Here is a 20,000-nt window from a genome sequence, read left to right as displayed (position 1 = left end):
TATGTATAAAAAGAAGGACAGACATACCTGTATGGTCTGACTCTGGTACACTTTAATGACGTGAAAGTTAAAACTGTAGACTCCTTTTCTCGGGGACAAAAACACCGACTCAAATGTGAAGAAGTTTCCGATGTTCACGAGAACCTGCAAGACAAACGACAGGAAGCTCGCATTATGCTCATTGCTTCTAATCGTCCTCCAAAGTCGCACCCAAGGTTGATTTTTCATCGGCCCACAGCATATTCAGTCAGTTCAGTCAGCAAATTTCCCAAAAAAATATTTGTCATCACTTCTGAGAATGAAGAGCATAGAAAAAAAGGTAATTTCAAACTTCAGTATTCAAGGACAACTTTGGGGGTTCAACTATGGAATTCTCTTTACAATGAGATAAAAGATTGTAGAAATACACTATATTGCCAAAAGTATTTGGCCACCTGCCTTGACTCACATATGAACTTGAAGTGCCATCCCATTCCTAACCCATAGGGTTCAATATGACGCCGGTCCACCTTTTGCAGCTATTACAGCTTCAACTCTTCTGGGAAGGCTGTCCACAAGGTTGCGGAGTGTGTCTTTATAGGAATTTCCCACCATTCATTGGTGAGGTCACACACTGATGTTGGTGGAGAAGGCCTGGCTCTCAGTCTCTGTTCTAATTCATCCCAAAGGTTCAGGTCAGGACTCTGTGCAGGCCAGTCAAGTTCATCCACACCAGACTCTGTCATCCATGTCTTTATGGACCTTGCTGTGTGCACAGTCATGTTGGAAGAGGAAGGGGCCCGCTCCAAACTGTTCCCACCAGGTTGGGAGCGTGGAATTGTCCAAAATGTTTTGCTATCCTGGAACATTCAAAGGTCATTTCACTGGAACTAAGGAGCCAAGCCCAACTCCTGAAAAACAACCACACACCATAATTCCTCCTCCACCAAATTTCACACTCGGCACAATGCAGTCCGAAATGTAGCGTTGTCCTGGCAACCTCCAAACCCAGACTGGTCCATCAGATTGCCAGATGGAAAAGCGTGATTCATCAGTCCAGAGAAGGTGTCTCCACTGCTCTAGAGTCCTGTGGCGACGTGCTTTACACCACTGCATTGGACTTGGTGATGTATGGCTTAGATGCAGCTGCTCGGCCATGGAAACCCATTCCACGAAGCTCTCTGCGTACTGTACGTGGGCTAACTGGAAGGTCACATGACGTTTGGAGCTCTGTAGCAACTGACTGTGCAGAAAGTCTTTGCACTATGCTGGCCTCTCTGTCAGTTTACGTGGCCTACCACTTGGTGGCTGAGTTGCTGTTGTTCCCAAACTCTTCCATTTTCTTTGGAATATTTAAAAGCGAGGAAATTTCACGCATCCGATGTCAGTTCCACGCTGGAAATCACTGAGAGCGGCCCATTCTTTCACAAATGTTTGGAGAAACAGTCTCCATGCCTAAGTGCTTGATTTGATACACCGGGCCAAGTGATTAGGACACCTGATTGTTATCGTTTGGATGGGTGGCCAAATACTTTTGGCAATATAGTGTATCTATAATCTGGTACAGAACCTATCTGTCTTTGAGCGTAATGTTTCTGTGCATTGTCCCTTCAAATAAACACTAAACTAAAAACTATAATCCTCGCCAAGAGAAGGGGGGTAGAACCAAGCGAAGTCGGTAAGAAGTACGCGGTACCTCGCGACATGAGTTTTTTTTTCATGAGCTTATTGTTACGCGCTAGGTTACGAGCTAAAATTGGGGTTAAAAGCTTCCCTACCGCTCATTGGCGTAACAAATGTCACAGTAAACCATTGTCATTATAGTGATACTTAATAAATACTTAGGCCTACTACGCTACTGTATTTAAATGTTGTCATTATGGTGGTACTTAATAAATACTTAGGCCTACTACGCTACTGTATTTAAATGTTGTCATTATGGTGGTACTTAATGAATACTTATGTCTACTACACTACTGTATTTAATGTTGTCATTGTGGTGGTACTTAATGAATACTTATGTCTACTACACTGCTGTATTTTAATGTTGCTCATTATGGCGGTACCTAGTGAATATTTAGGTCTACTACGCTACTGTATTTTAATGTTGTCATTATGGTGGTACTTGATGAATACTTAGGTCTCCTACACTACTTAATGTTGTCATTATGGTGGTACTTAATGAATACTTAGATCTACTACACTACTCTATTTTTATATTGGTCATTATGGTGGTACTTAATGAATACTTAGGCCTACTACACTACTGTATTTTAATGTTGTCATTATGGTGGTACTTAATGAATACTTAGGTCTACTACACTACTGTATTTTAATGTTGTCATTATGGTGGTACTTAATGAATACTTAGGTCTACTACGCTACTGTATTTTAATGTTGTCATTATGGTGGTACTTGATGAATACTTAGGTCTACTACACTACTGTATTTAATGTTGTCATTATGGTGGTACTTAATGAATATTTAGGTCTGCTACGCTACTGTATTTTAATGTTGTCATTATGGTGGTACTTGATGAATACTTAGGTCTACTACACTACTTAATGTTGTCATTATGGTGGTACTTAATGAATACTTAGATCTACTACACTACTGTATTTTAATGTTGTCATTATGGTGGTACTTAATGAATACTTAGGTCTACTACGCTACTGTATTTTAATGTTGTCATTATGGTGGTATTTAATGAATACTTAGGTCTACTACACTACTGTATTTTAATGTTGTCATTATGGTGGTACTTAATGAATATTTAGGTCTACTACGCTACTGTATTTTAATGTTGTCATTATGGTGGTACTTGATGAATACTTAGGTCTACTACACTACTGTATTTAATGTTGTCATTATGGTGGTACTTAATGAATACTTAGGCCTACTACACTACTGTATTTAATTTTGCTCATTATGGAGGTACTTGGAAAGCCAAATGTTTTTTCATGTGAAAAACGTTTGAGAACTGATGCTGAAGAAAGTAAAAGCTAAATAAATAATAATTATTGTTACATTTGTTTCACGAAACTACTGTAGTTGTTTGTAGTACTTTCTATTGTCACATTTTCCATACAATATTTCTTGTGTTTTTTAAACTCGGGGACCAAGCACCAGTTAAATTGTTTTTAATCCATTTCAATGGGCGACGCTGTGTGGCAGTATGAGTTTGTCAAAGCACGAGTCGTGTCACAGAACCAATTAAATTCACATCCTAAGGTACAACTGTGCTAAAAATAGGCTACTTGTGCTTAGTCATTTGCAAGTATGCAATGTGATGAAATTAATGAGAAATTCAAGTCTGTTGTCAACAATTGGCAAGTAGTTCGGAGGTGTGTCTGCAAATGTTGTGTCGATTGTGTGTCAAAAAAATTAGCCGAACCAGTGGAGAAAAAAACTTAAACACTGTTTCACTTCTTTTTACACTTGCTGAAAAATGATGCAACACCACTCGCCTTCTCATGGCGCCGTGGTCGTTTGAGTGTTGATTTATGGTCTCAATTTGCGCAATCACCTTCACTTTGAACCATCCTTGTTTATGTTAGCCTAACTTCTGTTTACACTTGGGGGACATTTATGAATGTTGAATGTTGAAAAAGTAGAGTTAACCCTCAGGGACAGAGATTGACTTTATTGTCATTTCATTTATTATTTGCTGTATTTCTGTTGTGGGACTCCAGTGGTTCTCTATTATTTTCTGTCACGACCCCCCCTAAAGGACAGATAGTTCTTAAGCAACACTAAATATGCTATGACGCCATTGCCGCTCACCCCCCCCCCCCCCTCCCCGCCAACACCTCACAGTGCCCCACCCCATTATTTGAGAAACACAGTGTTACTGTGTTATACATGATTTTTCTTAACAGGTTTTTTTTTTCCCTTGTCAAATTTAAAGATTAAATGTCAATTTTTTTTTCTCACATTTTTACCACACGCTGGCAGTTATTAAACAACACACCAAAGCCAAACGAGGCATACAAGGCATACAAACATTTTGGATTATTGAACGAAAATTATTATTCGATAATTATTGAGAAGAAAAAAAAATTACATTTAAAAAATAATAATAATACAATTTAAAAAAAAATAAATATATATATATATATATATATATGCATTTTTTATTTTTTTTATTTTTTATTTTTATTTTATTTGGCATGACCGTCAATCACCTTCACTTTGAACCATCCTTGTTTATTTTAGCCTAACTTCTGTTTACACTTGGGGGACATTTTATTTTATTAACGTTATTTATTTTATTGAAAAAAAAAAAAACAAAGAAAAAAAATAATAACAAAAATAAATAAATAAATATATATATATATATATATATATATATATATATATATATATATATATATATATATTTATTTATTTATTTATTTTTGTTATTATTTTTTTTCTTTGTTTGTATATATGTATATATATATATATATATATATATATATATATATATATATATATATATAAAATATATATATATATATATATATATACATACATATATATATATATATAAATATATATACATACATATATATATATATATATATATATATATATATATATATATATATATATACATATATACAGGTATATAAAAAAAAGAAAAAAAAGTAAAAAAAAAAAAAAAAAAAAAAATATATATATATATATATATATATTTTTTTTTTTTCTTTTTTTTTTTCAATAAAATAAATACAATTAATAAAATAATATGTCCCCCAAGTGTAAACAGAAGTTAGGCTAACATAAACAAGGATGGTTCAAAGTGAAGGTGATTGTGCAAATTGACAGTCATGCCAAATAAAATAAAATAAAATAAAATAACATATATTATATATATATACATATATGTATATGTATATATGTATATTTATTTATTTTTTGTTTTACTTTAATTTATTTATTTACATTATTTATTTTCTCTCTCTCTCTTAATCAAACATTTTATGTCTTTTAATCCTTTCAATGATTTTTGATCAAACGATGTTACAGTTTTCATCACATTTGCATAACATTGCGGTAGTTGTTTTACTCGTTTGAAACCCGTGACATTATCTGACCAAAAGGCCTGCAAAACAAATAAAAATGTTGCATATACATTTTTGTTCAGGACTGAAAGTTATTGAGAAATTTGAGCAAAATAAGTTTTTCTTAACCATGAGCATAATTCTCAGAGCTTTGTTAAGCGGAAAAAGGTTATAAAATGGGATTTATGAATACGCCCTTCAGAACCTGAAGGACTTTGAGGTCCTGTTTTGTTTTGATGATTCCACGTCAAGTGGAACATGAAGGTGTGGGGGGGTGGTGATGATGGGGGGGAAGGTAATCTGCAGAACAAGACCCCCCCTTCCCCCCCTTGAGGTAGAGGTTACGAAAGAGTTTGAGGACCTGGTCGAAGTAGATGATCCTGGTCTTGTTGCTCATCTCGGAGGGTTCGTGGTTGTTGCTGCGCACGGCCGAGAAGGCCACCTTGGAGTGGGCGGCGCGCACGGAGATGCCGAGCGGCGAGTCGGACGCCCTCCAGCCGGCGGCCGGGTTGGAGTCGCACACCACCAGACACTTGCCCTCCAGCACGATGGGCTCCGTGTCGTTGTCGTGGGCTCGCAGCGGCGCCGGCGACATCATCAGCGCCCACGCCATCACGGTGGTCCATCCCAGCAGCGCCATGGTTGCTCTCCCCTTCTTTTTTATGAGCGGCTCCACGCGCGCGCTGCGTCCACCGTGGACATCCTCACCGCGCACGGCGTCCGCGTCCGCTCCGCAGTCAAACCGCAGTCAAACTCCGCAGCGCTCATATTTTTTTCAATGAAAAAAAAAAGAAAAAAGGGGGACAATTTAAAGTTGGTGCGTCGTTGTTCGATTCCGGGACGCCACCAGTGTCCCTGTCACACAGCCACCGATCCACGCACTGAAGTGACGCGCGAGTGCGCGCCCCCTGCAGCCAGCCTCTGCGCGCGCACGCGCTCTTAATTAAGCGTGCACGTTGCAACTGGAACGTCAGTCTTTCGCGCTAAAATAGGAAACAAAATCAACATGTTTTTCCAATAGTAGGCTGCCTTTATTACTCAACTGCAGAGAGTGGCAGAGTACAAAAAAAAGTACTATTTTTTTTAAACATTCAGTACAAGACACTAAAATCCTCCTTGAAATAGCTTTTCCCAAGAACATTTTTGGAAAATTATTTTCTTCTAAACCATTTTTTTTTTAAATAAAATTGTTCAAGAATATTTAAGTATTTTTTTGAACATTTAAAATATATATACATTTTGAATAATCGTTTGGGAAAATGGTTCTCTATTTTGAACATGATTTAATGATTTGTTTTCAATTGTTTTTAAATATGCTTCTCAAAAACATTTTTACAAATCAAATCAAAAGATGTTTTTAATACAATAAAATATGTTTTTAATACAATAACCTATTCTATTATTTTAAAAATGTATTTGTAACCAATTTTTTTTAATTACTTAAAATAAAATCGTGGGGCAGCACGGTGGAAAAAAAGGGGTTAGTGCATCTGCCTCACAACACGAAGGTCCTGGGTTTGATCCTGCGCTCGGGATCTTTCTGTGTGGAGTTTGCATGTTCTCCCCGTGACTGTGCGGGTTCCCTCCAGGTACTCCGACTTCCTCCCACTTCCAAAGACATGCACCTGGGGATAGGTTGATTGGCAACACTAAATTGGCCCTAGTGTGTAATTGTTGTCTGTCTATCTGTGTTGGCCCTGTGATGAGGTGGCGACTTGTCCAGGGTGTACCCCGCCTTCCGCCCGAATGCAGCTGAGATAGGCTCCATCACCCCCCCGAATTAGAAGGTGTCTCCCAGCTTTTGTCTAGTACTGAACGTCTAACCCAGGGGTCCCCAAACTACGGCGTTCCATTCGCCGCCGCCACTTGACTTGTCCCCGGTGGATTCTCCGCCAGGTCCTCCCTCTGCCCTCCCCTGACTTTTGAACTGTCTCTTAGTTTTTTTGCAAGGGACATCTGGAATCTGACCTTAAAGGGGGGATACTGTTATGATCCATTGCCCGGATTATGTTTTGTTCTGTTAGTTTTCACTACCTCAGTTCTGTTTTCCGCACCCCTGGGTTTGTGTTTCAGTTGCCATGACTGCAGATTAGTTCAACCTGCCTCTGATTAGGGTTCGGGTCACTCACCTGCTTTCTACAATCAGTCTGGCTTCCTTGTTTGCGTTGCGCAACAGTGACGATACTCTCTACCTGCTTCCATGCAAACCCGTGCGCTAAGTATTGTTCTATGACTTTTGATTCCTTTTTTGTATGCTAGCTTCCACGCTAAGCTCTTCTTTAGTTTTGCCACCCGTGCTATCGGCACGCTTTTGTTTTTCCTGTTTTTCCTGCATGATTTATACAAATAAATAATTTCCTACCTGCACGCTTCGCCCGGAGTTTTCCGTCTGCATCTTGGGAGAACGACCTCCGCATAAACATGCGACCCGATCGTTACAAAGGTATTCATGTGTGATTTCCACAAGCGTCTCGTACAGACGGAAGTAGAAACACGGGCATGTCTGGATGACTCGCCTTCATATTTCTAGTGGTTAGCTCCGAGTTACGAAACCGCTTTATTATGAAGCTGGCTGTGGCGCGTTCTTTCTGACGTCACTTCCTGTGTGGGCCGCAAGTGTGATTTCTTTCTGGCGTCGCTTCCTCTCCGAACTCAGTTTGTAAACGATCAATGAGACCATACAAAGCTAAGAGCCGGAGATTCAAGAAATACACGACTGACTTACCCGTGTAAAAAATTGACCTTAAACGATGGTTTAGTGTGGCTGAAACGGGGCTTAGGCTAAATATTTATTCGTTTAAGGGGTTATCCGGCTTAGTGTAGACATAGCCTGAGTGTGCTCAGTATCTTTTTGTTGTGTGAGTCAATGGTTAGTTTGATACTTATGCAGCTGTAACTAAGTTTCCCGTTGAATATCTTCCTGGGTACGTATTTTTTGGGGGAAGTGCCTGTCAATGAGTGCAAGGAATTTATGTCCAATATTCAAGCTGACTGGGGGGTTATACCAAAGTATGTTGTCCCGTTTCCTGGTTTGTCTTGTTTTAGTTGCTGGTGGGTCGTATTGGAGGGTGTATTGGTATCCACTTTTGTTGAGTGCTTTTTGGTATGAAGGTGTTGCTTGGTTGACAGGGCTGACAGCCTCTTTTTGATGCCGGCTGGGATGTTTCTGGTTGCGACAGGCAGGTTTCTTGGTTTGTCTGGTTTTAGTTGCTGGTGGGTCGTATTGGAGGGTGTATTGGTATCCACTTTTGTTGAGTGCTTTTTGGTATGAAGGTGTTGCTTGGTTGACAGGGCTGACAGCCTGTTTTTGATGCCGGCTGGGATGTTCTTGGTTGGGACAGGCAGGTTTCCTGGTTTGTCTTGTTTTAGTTGCTGGTGGGTCGTATTGGAGGGTGTATTGGTATCCACTTTTGTTGAGTGCTTTTTGGTATGAAGGTGTTGCTTGGTTGACAGGGCTGACAGACGTTTTTTGATGCCGGCTGGGATGTTCCTGGTTGCGACAGGCAGGTTTCCTGGTTTGTCTTGTTTTAGTTGCTGGTGGGTCGTATCGGAGGGTGTATTGGTATCCACTTTTGTTGAGTGCTTTTTGGTATGAAGGTGTTGCTTGGTTGACAGGGCTGACAGCCGTTTTTTAATGCCGGCTGGGATGTTCCTGGTTGCGACAGGCAGGTTTCTTGGTTTGTCTTGTTTTAGTTGCTGTTGGGTCGTATTGGAGGGTGTATTGGTATCCACTTTTGTTGAGTGCTTTTTGGTATGAAGGTGTTGCTTGGTTGACAGGGCTGACAGCCGTTTTTTGATGCCTGCTGGGATGTTCCTGGTTGCGACAGGCAGGTTTCCTGGTTTGTCTTGTTTTAGTTCCTGGTGGGTCGTATCGGAGGGTGTATTGGTATCCACTTTTGTTGAGTGCTTTTTGGTATGGAGGTGTTGCTTGGTTGACAGGGCTGACAGCCATTTTTTGATGCCGGCTGGGATGTTCCTGGTTGCGACAGGCAGGTTTCTTGGTTTGTCTTGTTTTAGTTGCTGGTGGGTCGTATTGGAGGGTGTATTGGTATCCACCTTTGTTGAGTGCTTTTTGGTATGAAGGTGTTGCTTGGTTGACAGGGCTGACAGCCGTCTTTTTGATGCCGGCTGGGATGTTCCTGGTTGCGACAGGCAGGTTTCCTGGTTTGTCTTGTTTTAGTTGCTGGTGGGTTGTATTGGAGGGTGTATTGGTATCCACTTTTGTTGAGTGCTTTTTGGTATGAAGGTGTTGCTTGGTTGACAGGGCTGACAGCCTCTTTTTGATGCCTGCTGGGATGTTCCTGGTTGCGACAGGCAGGTTTCCTGGTTTGTCTTGTTTTAGTTGCTGGTGGGTCGTATTGGAGGGTGTATTGGTATCCACTTTTGTTGAGTGCTTTTTGGTATGAAGGTGTTGCTTGGTTGACAGGGCTGACAGCCGTCTTTTTGATGCCGGCTGGGATGTTCCTGGTTGCGACAGGCAGGTTTCCTGGTTTGTCTTGTTTTAGTTGCTGGTGGGTCGTATTGGAGGGTGTATTGGTATCCACTTTTGTTGAGTGCTTTTTGGTATGAAGGTGTTGCTTGGTTGACAGGGCTGACAGCCGTCTTTTTGATGCCGGCTGGGATGTTCCTGGTTGCGACAGGCAGGTTTCTTGGTTTGTCTTGTTTTAGTTGCTGGTGGGTCGTATTGGAGGGTGTATTGGTATCCACTTTTGTTGAGTGCTTTTTGGTATGAAGGTGTTGCTTGGTTGACAGGGCTGACAGCCATTTTTTGATGCCTGCTGGGATGTTCCTGGTTGCGACAGGTAGGTTTCTTGGTTTGTCTTGTTTTAGTTGCTGGGGGGTCGTATTGGAGGGTGTATTGGTATCCACTTTTGTTGAGTGCTTTTTGGTATGGAGGTGTTGCTTGGTTGACAGGGCTGACAGCTGTCTTTTGATGCCAGCTGGGATGTTCCTGGTTGCGACAGGCAGGTTTCTTGGTTTGTCTTGTTTTAGTTGCTGGTGGGTCGTATTGGAGGGTGTATTGGTATCCACTTTTGTTGAGTGCTTTTTGGTATGAAGGTGTTGCTTGGTTGACAGGGCTGACAGCCGTTTTTTGATGCCTGCTGGGATGTTACTGGTTGCGACAGGCAGGTTTCCTGGTTTGTCTTGTTTTAGTTGCTGTTGGGTCGTATTGGAGGGTGTATTGGTATCCACTTTTGTTGAGTGCTTTTTGGTATGGAGGTGTTGCTTGGTTGACAGGGCTGACAGCCATTTTTTGATGCCGGCTGGGATGTTCCTGGTTGCGACAGGCAGGTTTCTTGGTTTGTCTTGTTTTAGTTGCTGGTGGGTCGTATTGGAGGGTGTATTGGTATCCACTTTTGTTGAGTGCTTTTTGGTATGAAGGTGTGGCTTGGTTGACAGGGCTGACAGACATTTATTGATGCCGGCTGGGATGTTCCTGGTTGCGACAGGCAGGTTTCCTGGTTTGTCTTGTTTTAGTCGCTGGTGGGTCGTATTGGAGGGTGTATTGGTATCCACTTTTGTTGAGTGCTTTTTGGTATGAAGGTGTTGCTTGGTTGACAGGGCTGACAGCCGTTTTTTGATGCCGGCTGGGATGTTTCTGGTTGCGACAGGCAGGTTTCTTGGTTTGTCTGGTTTTAGTTGCTGGTGGGTCGTATTGGAGGGTGTATTGGTATCCACTTTTGTTGAGTGCTTTTTGGTATGAAGGTGTTGCTTGGTTGACAGGGCTGACAGCCTCTTTTTGATGCCGGCTGGGATGTTCCTGGTTGCGACAGGCAGGTTTCTTGGTTTGTCTGGTTTTAGTTGCTGGTGGGTCGTATTGGAGGGTGTATTGGTATCCACTTTTGTTGAGTGCTTTTTGGTATGAAGGTGTTGCTTGGTTGACAGGGCTGACAGCCTCTTTTTGATGCCGGCTGGGATGTTCCTGGTTGCGACAGGCAGGTTTCTTGGTTTGTCTTGTTTTAGTTGCTGTTGGATCGTATTGGAGGGTGTATTGGTATCCACTTTTCTTGAGTGCTTTTTGGTATGGAGGTGTTGCTTGGTTGACAGGGCTGACAGCCGTCTTTTGATGCCGGCTGGGATGTTCCTGGTTGTGACAGGCGGATGGTTGCGGTCACCGTTTACATATCTTAATGTGGTGTCGGGTTTTGTTTTGTTTTGCGGAGTCACATGACCAGTGGACCAGACCAAGTGGTCTTAAGGTGGACTTGTTATGTATTCCCGGGACGGCGTGGCGCGGTTAGGGGAGTGGCCGTGCCAGCAACCTGAGGGTTCCTGGTTTAATCCCCACTTTCTACCAACCTCGTCACGTCCGTCGTGTCCTTGAGCAAGACACTTCACCCTTGCTCTTGATGGGTCGTGGTTAGGGCCTTATACAAGTATAACCCATTTACCATTCATGGAGTTGCTAAATATTAAGTTTCATTTGATATGTAAGGGATATACAGACATATATTGATCATGTTTAGCATGAAATGTTGTCAATTAGTATCGAGATATGTAGACTGTAAAAAAAAATCCTATTTATATGGTTAATTTACTCTAAATTTCTACTGTAATTTTTCTATTTCTTTTTAAAATAGTTTATAAAACTGTAGAATTGAAGACATTATCTGTAAATAAACAATCGGCCTGTTATTTTAAGAAATATGCCAGTAATGATAAACTATGAATATTTCTTTTTTTTTTTTTACAGAAAAATACCAAATTAATTATACATCTGTTCTGTTTTCTTAACTTTTAAATTCATGTAAAATTACAGTAATTATCTTTCATTAAATATGCAGCTTGTTATATAAAAGTCTATGTCCATAGTAACAATCTAACTAGAATAAAGGTATTTGTCTGTGGAACTGCCAGCATTGTCACCTCATTAAAGGTGTTTGATCGTAATAATTTGGAAAAACTCTGTAGAATAAAGGTATTTTTCTGCAGAACTGTTTGCATCGTCACTTTATTAAAGGTGGTTGATTTTAATAATTTAGTAAAAATCTGTAAAATTACGATATATTCCCGCAAAACGTTTCATGAAAATTTCTGTAAATATAATGTTTTTGATCATTATTTGGTTTACAATGTTTTACTTCAATTTTATGGTTTTCGTTTGGCAGCCGTAGCTGACAGTAGATGACCGTTTTTTTACAGAATTTTTTTTTTTACAGTGTACATTAAAGGCCTACTGAAACCCACGACTACCGACCACGCAGTCTGATAGTTTATATATCAATGATGAAATCTTAACATTGCAACACATGCCAATACGGCCGGGTTAGTTTACTAAAGTGCAATTTTAAATTTCGTGTAAAATATCCTGCTGAAAACGTCTCGGTATGATGACGCCTGCGCGTGACGTCACGGATTGTGGAGGACATTTTGGGACAGCATGGTGGCCAGCTATTAAGTCGTCTGTTTTCATCGCAAAATTCCACAATATTCTTGACATCTGTGTTGGTGAATCTTTTGCAATTTGTTCAATGAACAATGGAGACAGCAAAGAAGAAAGCTGTAGGTGGGAAGCGGTGTATTGCGGCAGGTGTTGTGCCGGATAACGCACCCCCGCCGTAGAATGCACCCCCTGACTGTTGTGCCGGATAACACAAACGGTGTTTCATTGTTTACATTCCCGGAAGATGACAGTCAAGCTTTACCATTGGCCTGTGGAGAACTGGGACAACAGAGACTCTTACCAGGAGGACTTTGAGTTGGATACGCAGACGCGGTACCGTGAGTACGCATGCAGCTACGCCTTCCAAACATTTGATCGCTTGCCCATACGTGCGTGCCGCTATGTGCATGTCATGTACGTAACTTTGGGGACTTTGGGGAAATATATGTGCTGTATGAACTTTGGGGATGTGAACGGTACTTTGGGCTGTGGGATTGAGTGTGTTGTGCAGGTGTTTGAGTTGTATTGGAGGTGTTTGTTATGCGGGATTAATTTGTGGCATATTAAATATAAGCCTGGTTGTGTTGTGGCTAATAGAGTATATATATGTCTTGTGTTTATTTACTGTTTTAGTCATTCCCAGCTGAATATCAGGTCCCACCCGCCTCTCACAGCATCTTCCCTATCTGAATCGCTCCCACTGCCCTCTGTCCTTCACTCTCACTTTCCTCATCCACGAATCTTTCATCCTCGCTCAAATTAATGGGGAAATTGTCGCTTTCTCGGTCCGAATCGCTCTCGCTACTGGTGGCCATGATTGTAAACAATGTGCAGATCTGTGACGTCACGCTACTCGTCTGCTACTTCCGGTACAGGCAAGGCTTTTTTATCAGCGACCAAAAGTTGCGAACTTTATCGTCAATGTTCTCTACTAAATCCTTTCAGCAAAAATATGGCAATATCGCGAAATGATCAAGTATGACACATAGAATGGACCTGCTATCCCCTTTTAAATAAGAACATCGCATTTCAGTAGGCCTTTAAGGGTACAAGCTTGTTTTTTCACCCTTTTCCCCTGTCAGTGGTATGCCCGAGGGAGGGGCTTGGACTATTTAAGGGAGGCTGTTCATTCAGTCGGGGTGGGAGTAGGTAAGCAGGTTGGTTGTGGAGAGCTGGAGAATAGAATTCATCTATTTGTTATTCAACTTCTTCTTCTTGTCTTGTACAGAGAAGGGAAGGATTCGACAACCAAGGCGGAACTGCTGTTTATTTAAACCTTTGATCATTACGTGGCGTGTGTATGCTACCCTAAGTGAACGGGTGTAGGCTATGTGTGTAATTAATAGAGTAAATGTTACCAGGGGTTGTTGTCTGTGAGTGTTGGATGTATATTTCGTCGAATCAATGGGGCAAGGCGAAAAGGCAGTCCGTAAACAGGCGAGGGGTCGAGGGTAGGAGCGAGGCAGCGTGGTCCGTGTCCGAGCAGTGGTCAAAGATCAAGGAAGGCAGTCAGGAATCCGGATGGATGTCGAGAGGCAAAAGACGATCACGGATGGCAGGGAATACACTGCGGGAGACACGAGGGACATGAACAAGGGAGACTCGGAGAGAGAGCACAGAGAAGGCAAGCAAAGCACAAGGGAGGGAATGCCAGACGTGATGCTTACTGGGAAGATGAGCAAAGGTTCCTCGGGTCCGCTGGTCTTTATGCCGCATCAGGTCATCAGGTCATCAGGTCCAGGTGCGCTGATTAGTGATTGTTTGCAGGCTTGTTGCTGCGTGGGCGTGCTGCGCTCAGCGTGTCTGAGCACGCCGCCAACTGAGGTGCCGAGGAAACGTGGGTTTGAGTCCGCGCCGTGACACTTCTTCTCCAGATTTTGCCGCTCTCTACCGTCCACATTTTTCACCCGATTCAAACCGTTCCAACTTCAAACTGTTCAGCCTATTCAGGAATCACGGGCTTATTCCATCCATCCATCTTCTTCCGCTTATCCGAGGTCGGGTCGCGTGGGCAGCAGCTTAAGCAGGGAAGCCCAGACTTCCCTCTCCCCAGCCACTTCGTCCAGCTCCTCCCGGGGGATCCCGAGGCGTTCCCAGGCCAGCCGGGAGAGATAGTCTTCCCAGCGTGTCCTGGGTCTTCCCCGTGGCCTCCTACCGGTCGGACGTGCCCGAAACACCTTCCTAGGGAGGCGTTCGGGTGGCATCCTGACCAGATGCCCGAACCACCTCATCTGGCTCCTCTCGATGTGGAGGAGCAGCGACTTTACTTTGAGCTCCCCCCGGATGACAGAGCTTCTCACCCTATCTCTAAGGGAGAGCCCCGCCACCCGGCGGAGTAAACTCATTTCGGCCGCTTGTACACGTGATCGTGTCCTTTCGCTCATGACCCAAAGCTCATGACCATAGGTGAGGATGGGAACGTAGATCGACCGGTAAATCGAGAGCTTTGCCTTCCGGCTCAGCTCCTTCTTCACCACAACGAATCGATACAGCATACGCATTACTGAAGATGCCGCACCGATCCGCCTGTCGATCTCACCATCCACTCTTCCCTCACTCGTGAACAAGACTCCGAGGTACTTGAACTCCTCCACTTGGGGTAAGGTCTCCTCCCCAACCCGGAGATGGCACTCCACCCTTTTCCGGGAGAGAACCATGGACTCGGACTTGGAGGTGCTGATTCCCATCCCAGTCGCTTCACACTCGGCTGCGAACCGATCCAGTGAGAGCTGAAGATCTTGGCCAGAGGAAGCCATCAGGACCACATCATCTGCAAATAGCAGAGACCTAATCCTGCAGCCACCAAACCAGATACCCTCAACGCCCTGACTGCGCCTAGAAATTCTGTCCATAAAGGTTATGAACAGAATTGGTGACAAAGGGCAGCCTTGGCGGAGTCCAACCCTCACCGGAAACAGGTCCGACTTACTGCCGGCAATGCGGACCAGGCTCTGACACTGATTATACAGGGAGCGAACTGCCACAATAAAACAGTCCGCTACCCCATACTCTCACGGGCTTACCCTTGACAAATTCCAAAAATTCCAAGATTTCCCAGAATTCCAGATTTCCCGGGACATTTTTCCCATTCAAAATGAATTGGCCATTTTTCAAACTTCCACCATTTCCACATTTTCCAACCTATTCAAAGCATTCCACCTTTAACATATTCCACCAATCTGAAAATTCTAACTATCATTTTTCCAAGTTCAAAAAAATTCCAGCATTTTCCAGAATTCCTGCTTTTCCAAAGCCCTGTTTCCACCCTTTTTTCTGGCGGCTACTCCTTCTACATTTTTCAACGCATTTCAACCGTTCCACCGTCAAAACATTTCTCTTGGCTATGTCTACACTAAGCCGGATAACCCCTCAAACGAATAATTATTTAGCCTAAGCCCCGTTTCAGCCACACTAAACCAGCGTTTAAGGTTCCCCTCCTCGGACAAATGTATTTCTTGAATCTCCGGCTCTTAGCTTTGTATGGACTCATTGATCTTTTACAAACTGAGTCCGGAGAAGAAGTGACGCCATAAAGACCGCGGCCCACACAGGAAGTGACACCAGAAAGAACGCGCCACAGCCAGCTTCATAATTAAGCCGTTTCGTAACTCGGAGCTAATCACTGGAAATATGAAGGCGAGTCATCCAGACATGCCCGTCTGTACAGACGCTTGTGGAAATCACACATGAATACCTTGAGAGAAAGCGATTGCAGCTATTTGAGATACAACACTTTTTTAATATATATATATATATATATGTATATATATATATACAAAAGACTATAAAAATTGGACCCATTACCTCCCCGCTTGGCACTCAGCATCAAGGGTTGGAATTGGGGGTTAAATCACCAAAAATAATTCCCGGGCTTGGCCACCGCTGCTGCTCACTGCTCCCCTCACCTCCCAGGGGGTGATCAAGGGTGATGGGTCAAATGCAGAGAATAATTTCGCCACACCTAGTGTGTGTGTGACAATCATTGGTACTTTAACTTTAACATATACACACACACACATATTGTAAAAGACTTGTGTGAACTCAAACTGAATGAGATGCCTACAAACCTTTGCCTAACGTTGTTGTATTCTTAATATAAATCCGTATATATTGTGGACGTCTTGACGTAAAATCCAGCGTCCGATTCTTTTTTTTGCCACATGTTGCTGGGCAGAAGTCTCACTCACGGTGCACTGAGAAAGAACAGGGAGAGGTGGCAAGAACACACAGACACTAGAACAATCCACACTTCTATAGAAATAAGTTGTATATGTATGCAATTGAAGTGCAACCCCCACATATATACTGTATATCATTTATTTTTATCCTAACGCCATCTACTGGATGTGGTGAGACACTGGCTTGCTTCTAGACCTGGTTGTAGAGGTTGCCCTCCAGTGGGTCCTCCTGACCCAAAGATTCTTCTTGTGAGCCCGGCAGTCTGAGGTAACAGTCTTTTATTTTCATGCAGGGTGTGCTTTCCAGCAATATATTTTGGGGACTTTTCAGTCCAGCCTGTCTCAGTCCCTGTGTCTTTCTCAGGCTCCAACTCCCACTTTGTGTCTCGCTCCGGCTGCTGCTAATAAAGGCAACAGGTGATTAGATAACAAGGCCCACCCATACTTGCCAACCCTCCCGATTTTTCCGGGAGACTCCCGAATTTCAGTGCCCCTCCCGAAAATCTCCCGGGGCAACCATTCTCCCGAATTTCTCCCGATTTTCACCTGGACAATGATATTGAGGGCGTGCCGGGATGGCACTGCCTTTAGCGTCCTCTACAACCTGTCGTCACGTCCGCTTTTACTCCATACAAACAGCGTGCCGGCCTTGTCACATGTTGTATGCGGCTTCTGCAGACACGTAAGTGACTGCAAGACATACTTGATCACACTGAGGGTGGCCGTATAAACAACTTTAACACTGTTACAAATACGCGCCACACTGTGAACCCACACCAAACAAGAATGACACACACATTTCGGGATAACATCCACACCGTAACACAATATAAACACAACAGAACAAATACCCAGAATCCCTTGTAGTCCTAACTCTTCCGGGCTACAATGTACACCCCCACTACCACCCAACCCCGCCCCCCATCTCCCGAATTCGAAGGTCTCAAGGTTGGCATGTATGGGTTCACCTGGGCCATCCACTCACCTGTCGCTGTCTTCGAGGCCGGTCCTTGCACACCCCGTTCCGCAACAGGCCCGCAGGCCACGCCCCCCTCCACACTGGTTATGGCAGACATTTTTTTCCCTTACATTTCCAATGTATTGAAGTCAATAATTTTGCAAGTAGAAAGCGAACTAAAAAACACATATTTTTCACTTTTAATAACAGTTAAGGTTTGAACAAGAAGAATAATTGCAAATTGCAATATGTAGTTATTATTTTTCTCTCCTATATACAATGGTGCACTTCTTTTTACACTTGTATAACAGTTTAGAACATTGCAAAGTTTAAAAAAAATACACAAAAATAATGGAGAGAAAAAAACAACAACAAAAAAGAAATAAATAACAAAAAGACAGAAGTGGAAGGGAGTGAGGGCATTTTGTCATCTACATAACATCAGCGCGAGCCCTCTTGAAGTCGTGGATGAATTGACAGATGAAGCCAAAGAGCTCCTGAGAGTCTTGGTCGGCTGACTCTCCAAACTTCACCTTGCAGAAAGACAGAACACACACACACACACACACACACACGTGGTGACAATGTGACACACACACTCTTGTAGCAGAGCACATTAGTTGTCAATTAGCGTGCGCGTGGCTGCTAATTAGAGCACGTTGGCTTCGAACAATGCTGGCTTAAGTTTAATGACCTCATGGAGTGCTGCTGCATGCTGGCGGCTCCTCTGGTGGTCTGGAGCAGCAAGCTTATTCCGGACTCACATGGCCGGTCAGGGGTCGGCAACATTGAATTTGAAACTTTCCAAAGGTTGGCGGGGGTTAAATGGACTAATCAGCGTGGCGCATGCTGGGGAGTGTGCGCCACTTTTTTAATGTCAAATACCACAACACACTCCTAGTCCCCCATTCTCCTTATGGATCATCATAACAGACATAGTGTGAGTACTGTACTATAGACATAGAGTATGCCCGCTGCTCTTTAGTGCCGCCCTAGTGGCTACTGCGGAAGGATGCAGAGTTCTTTCTTTTTACATAGTCATGTTTAGAGTATCTAGTACTTTTCCTTTGTTTATTCTACCAGTCTCTTTGTCCTCAGATTGTCTGTTTTAGTGTCGTAAACCATCGGAATGTGAAGACAACCCCCACGTCTCTCTCTTCTTATCAGTGTTGAGAGGGGGGAGGTGGGGGCTTTTTTTTGTGTGTGAAAAGAGTGTTTTTTCCCTTGGAATGCCAGATCAACTAGAGCAGCCGATATGAATGTATTGATTAAGTTGATCTCCTAAAGCTTTGGTATAAACTTGAAAATATTCCAATTCTGTCTTGATGGTCCTTCGTACTCAGCATATATGTCATTGAAAGAACTTGGGATTGACCAGTAACTTAAATTCCCTGGGAGGAAGAGCTGGTCAGACGGAACACTACCTGGAGCATTTTTTTAAAAATGGAAAAAGATGAGGGGGAAATAATGTTTTTGTTTTAGTATGATTGGCAACACTAAAAAATTGGCCCTAGTGTGTGAATGTGAGTGTGAATGTTGTCTGTCTATCTGTGTTGGCCCTGCGATGAGGTGGCGACTTGTCCAGGGTGTACTCGGCCTTCCGCCCGAATGCAGCTGAGATAGGCTCCAGCACCCCCCGCCACCCCAAAAAGGGACAAGCGGTAGGAAATGGATGGATGGATGTTTTTTGTTTGAGGACAAACATGACACAAGCCTTCCCCATTGTTAGAAAGCCCACTGTTGTGTACGCTTCACCGATGAGAGTGTTTGGCGAACATCGTTTTGTCCTACTAATGTCGGCGGTTCTCGAACCCACCATATTGTGGACCGAGACGCAACAGTTTGCTTACATGCGATCTCATTTTGTCCACCAAACGTTTTATGCTGTGCGTGAACGCACACAAGTGAGCTTTGTTGATGTTGTTGACTTGTTGGGAGTGCTAATCAGGCATATTTGCTAATCAATGCTAACATGCTGTATGTAAATATTGCATCGTTATGCCTCATTTGTAGGTATAATTGAGCTCATATAATATCCTTTACTTTTATCCTCGTTGTATATGATTTAGTGTTGCATGTCTCATGACACATTATCTGTATGTAATATTGGCTGCGTTTCAAATAGTTGTTTGTGTGCCATGTTGTTCCAGACCACAGCAAATATTACCTAGCTTGCCAAAGATTGTAATAAAACTATTAAAATAAGACACGCACAAGTATACTTTTGGCCATTAAAAGCCAGTCATTTCCAGGAGTTATCTCACCTTCTGAGTAGCTTCTGATGTACTAATGTTTTCTAATATTGTCAAAATGTGTAGAATAAATATTACAATTCAACATTTCTGTCAACAAAGATTTGCTTCAGCCTGTGACACGTAGTCATTTTGATAGTAGGCTATTATAGCTAATATAGACACTTACGTCATGTGTTGTCTTCATTATAACACTTATATAAG

General features: G+C 42.8%; 2 protein-coding genes across 3 annotated transcripts in view; both read right to left on the bottom strand.

The window, feature by feature from the left end:
• Positions 1–5,892, bottom strand: part of cbln4 (cerebellin 4 precursor) — an 11,942-nt gene extending 6,050 nt beyond the window's left edge. Inside the window, exons 1-2 of the mRNA XM_061925302.1 lie at positions 5,386–5,892; positions 28–144 (exon numbers count right to left, since the gene is read on the bottom strand). Of these exons, the coding sequence (XP_061781286.1) occupies positions 28–144; positions 5,386–5,664 (396 nt within the window). The 5' untranslated portion in view covers positions 5,665–5,892. The remainder of the gene's footprint in view (positions 1–27; positions 145–5,385) is intronic.
• An 11,875-nt stretch (positions 5,893–17,767) lies between these two features.
• LOC133572346 (uncharacterized) overlaps positions 17,768–20,000 on the bottom strand; it is a 90,524-nt gene continuing 88,291 nt past the window's right edge. For both annotated transcript variants that reach the window (XM_061925285.1, XM_061925292.1), the window contains exon 17: positions 17,768–18,077. In XM_061925285.1, coding sequence (XP_061781269.1) covers positions 17,976–18,077 — 102 coding nt within the window. In that variant the 3' untranslated portion in view covers positions 17,768–17,975. The remainder of the gene's footprint in view (positions 18,078–20,000) is intronic.

This window comes from Nerophis lumbriciformis, linkage group LG01 (assembly GCF_033978685.3).
Source record: "Nerophis lumbriciformis linkage group LG01, RoL_Nlum_v2.1, whole genome shotgun sequence".
NCBI lineage: Eukaryota > Metazoa > Chordata > Actinopteri > Syngnathiformes > Syngnathidae > Nerophis > Nerophis lumbriciformis.
The sequence above is the reverse complement of the archived record's forward strand: the minus strand, read 5'-3'. Positions and strand labels throughout refer to the sequence as shown.